The sequence below is a fragment of the Oratosquilla oratoria genome, chromosome 31, assembly GCF_046742065.1.
Source record: "Oratosquilla oratoria isolate Oo_2021 chromosome 31, ASM4674206v1, whole genome shotgun sequence".
Classification (NCBI taxonomy): Eukaryota; Metazoa; Arthropoda; class Malacostraca; order Stomatopoda; family Squillidae; genus Oratosquilla; species Oratosquilla oratoria.
Window position 1 is genome coordinate 2,514,493 of NC_134807.1, and position 2,500 is coordinate 2,516,992.

At 50.1% G+C, this 2,500-nt stretch overlaps 1 protein-coding gene across 10 annotated transcripts in view; it reads right to left on the reverse strand.

Annotated features, from left to right (window-relative positions):
• LOC143041405 (uncharacterized) overlaps positions 1-2,500 on the reverse strand; it is a 435,186-nt gene that overhangs the window by 32,149 nt on the left and 400,537 nt on the right. For 2 of the 10 annotated variants that reach the window (XM_076213243.1, XM_076213242.1), the window contains exon 1: positions 1,428-2,500. This exon is cut by the window's right edge and continues 188 nt beyond it. The exons of the other annotated variants lie outside the window; for them this stretch is intronic. In XM_076213243.1, the coding sequence (XP_076069358.1) occupies positions 1,428-1,814 (387 nt within the window). In that variant the 5' untranslated portion in view covers positions 1,815-2,500. The remainder of the gene's footprint in view (positions 1-1,427) is intronic. 10 annotated transcript variants of the gene reach the window in all.

Genomic DNA, 2,500 nt, shown 5'->3' on the forward strand with positions numbered 1-2,500 from the left:
AATTAATTCAATCTAATGTAACCTAACCTACTTGTTTCCTCTTCACCTTTGCTTTATCCTGATAGGGATATTTTCATTTGGGGATTTTTTCCCGTTTGGGGGATTTTTTTTGGGGGGAGGGAATATTTCCTGCCATCCTCTCTCCCTATCTCTCTCTCTCTCTCTCTCTCTCTCTCTCTCTCTCTCTCGGCTCTCCTGCCTTGACATTAAGATAAAAAACAAAACATGACCTTCTGTCATGTGTAATGAAGCGTTACACACGTACGCACACACACACACCAACCCTTTGCTCAAGGGGGACAGTTACAGCTTGCAGAGTTTAGTGAAGGTTTCAACGCCTGAGCGGGGATCAAACTCGGATTTGCGTCGTCGCGAACACCAAACCATGGTCTTCGATCCCGTGTTTGACTCGTGATCCACAGCTATTTCCCACCCAGATGAGAGCTCTGAGCTCATATTTGCCCTAATCTATGGGTAATGCTGTGACCTTACACTCACACAACTGCCCGCCCACGAGTTGGAGTACCGGCTCGCAGCACAGCGATACTGAAATTATTTCAGCCTTGGGCGGGATTCGAACTCAGACCGCTGGAGTAGCGGTTGCGAACGCTACCACTGCGCCGTCGAGCCGTGTGTGTGTGTGTGTGTGTGTGTGTGTGTGTGTGTGTGTGTGTGTGTGTGTGTGTGTGTGTGTGTGTGTGTGTGTGTGTGTGTGTGTGTGTTTGTGTGTGTTCTTACGTTAATGTTCACTGCAAAATCATTACACTGGGCTACATACCTACGGAGTTCAATTTCCACACTCTGTACCTGGTACGGCACAAAATGGAACCCAAATTAAACGTGACGTCACAAATGACGTCACAATTTTATATGACGTCACCATGTTCTGTGACGTCACCATGACTTGTGACGTCACAGCTCTCCTCCTCTACACCACTGATGACTCACTAAGCGAGTTATGACTCCGAGCCTACTTGGCTTTCTATGTCATTCAAAACTTCAATTAACCTTTACGTTATGTTACAAGACCTTGATGGAGTCGAAAGAGCACTTGGCCACTCTGACCCCTTCAAGACGGCGTCGCCAGGCGATTTTATTCAACTTAGGGTGGCTCACCGTGTTGAAAGATTCATTATGATCTCAATGAACCCCTAGGATATAGTGACGTCTCTTCATGGGGCTTCAGCCCAACTAGAGGAGTCTTCCGTGCTTATGACCTGCTGTTGATTAGCCTCCTGGAGACCACATCAAACACTGAGTTTTATCGTCATGCATACACTAATTCCCACTAGTTTTTGGTTTGGGGGGGTCCCCATTGTGGGCTCCCAGGGGCCTTGGGGCCCCAAAGTCCAGAACCATCCCCCCCCCCCCCCCAAAAAAAAAAAAAAAAAAAAAAAAAGTAAACCGACCGTGACCACCAAACCTACCTGGGCGGAGGAACGGCATCTTCTCAGTTCCACTACACATCGTCCTTCGCTCTCCAGGTCCGAGGTGGACCGCTGGAGAGGGACGGGAGGGGTGTGGGACGAGGTGTACTTTGACGATGAGGAGGAGGAGGAAGGACAGGAGGAGGTGTCCGGCGTGGAGGAGCCACTGGTGACTTTAGTCAGCTCCCTTAGGAGCTCGCGCGCGTTCGAGTGCCCGTAGAGCGACTTGCTCTTGGAGAGTCTTTTGGTTAGTTTATACTGTCCGTTGTTCCGAGCGTTGGCTTGGCACTTGGAAGGCGCTGCCTGGCTGGGAGGCCTCTTTACTTCGACCATTTTGGAGTCGCTCCGGTCGCCGCGTATGACTAGTTTCAAAAGTTCAGACAACATAATGGTCGGGGAGGGACGGACCGTCGGCGTGGCGTACACGCATGCGCGGGTAAGCGGGGATGAGGACGCGTGGTAGCAGAGATGCAAGCCAGAAGATAAAGAAGAAAAAAATACAATTATAATAAGCTGAATGTTGGCGCAAGAAGCTATGGTAATATCACAGAGTACCAAAGGGTCAGTGGTGCCAAAGGAATGGCATACCAAGACGAGGAAGAGGAAGAGGAGGAGGAAGAAGTGGTGTCACTGTATCTGGATCTCGCAAAAGGCGCCTTGAAAACCGGAAGAAGGCGATAACGATCTGGAAAGGCGAAAGTGGCGAAGAAGCAGTTTGGCAAAGCTGGATTAAATGGGTGAACGAAAGATCGTAAGCCTTGCAAAGACGAAGACGCCAAGCGTGATGATCCTGCTATACCGGAAGGAGGAAGGAGGAAGGAAGAAGGAAAGGAGGGAGGGTGGGGTGGGGTGGGGAGGAAGGGATCACGTGAGAGTGCAATGGCAAAAGAAATGATAGCGGTGACGACAGAAGAGTGATTAAAGCAACCAAGTCGTGAATCGGTCCGTATAGAGGTTCGTTCTAAGATGCTCCTGGCCGCCTCGACTTCAGTTCATTGTCTCTGAGATTCGAACCGGTGACTTCAATGATGCTGGCTACATACATCCCCGTAGCGCCTCGAGCACCGTCGACT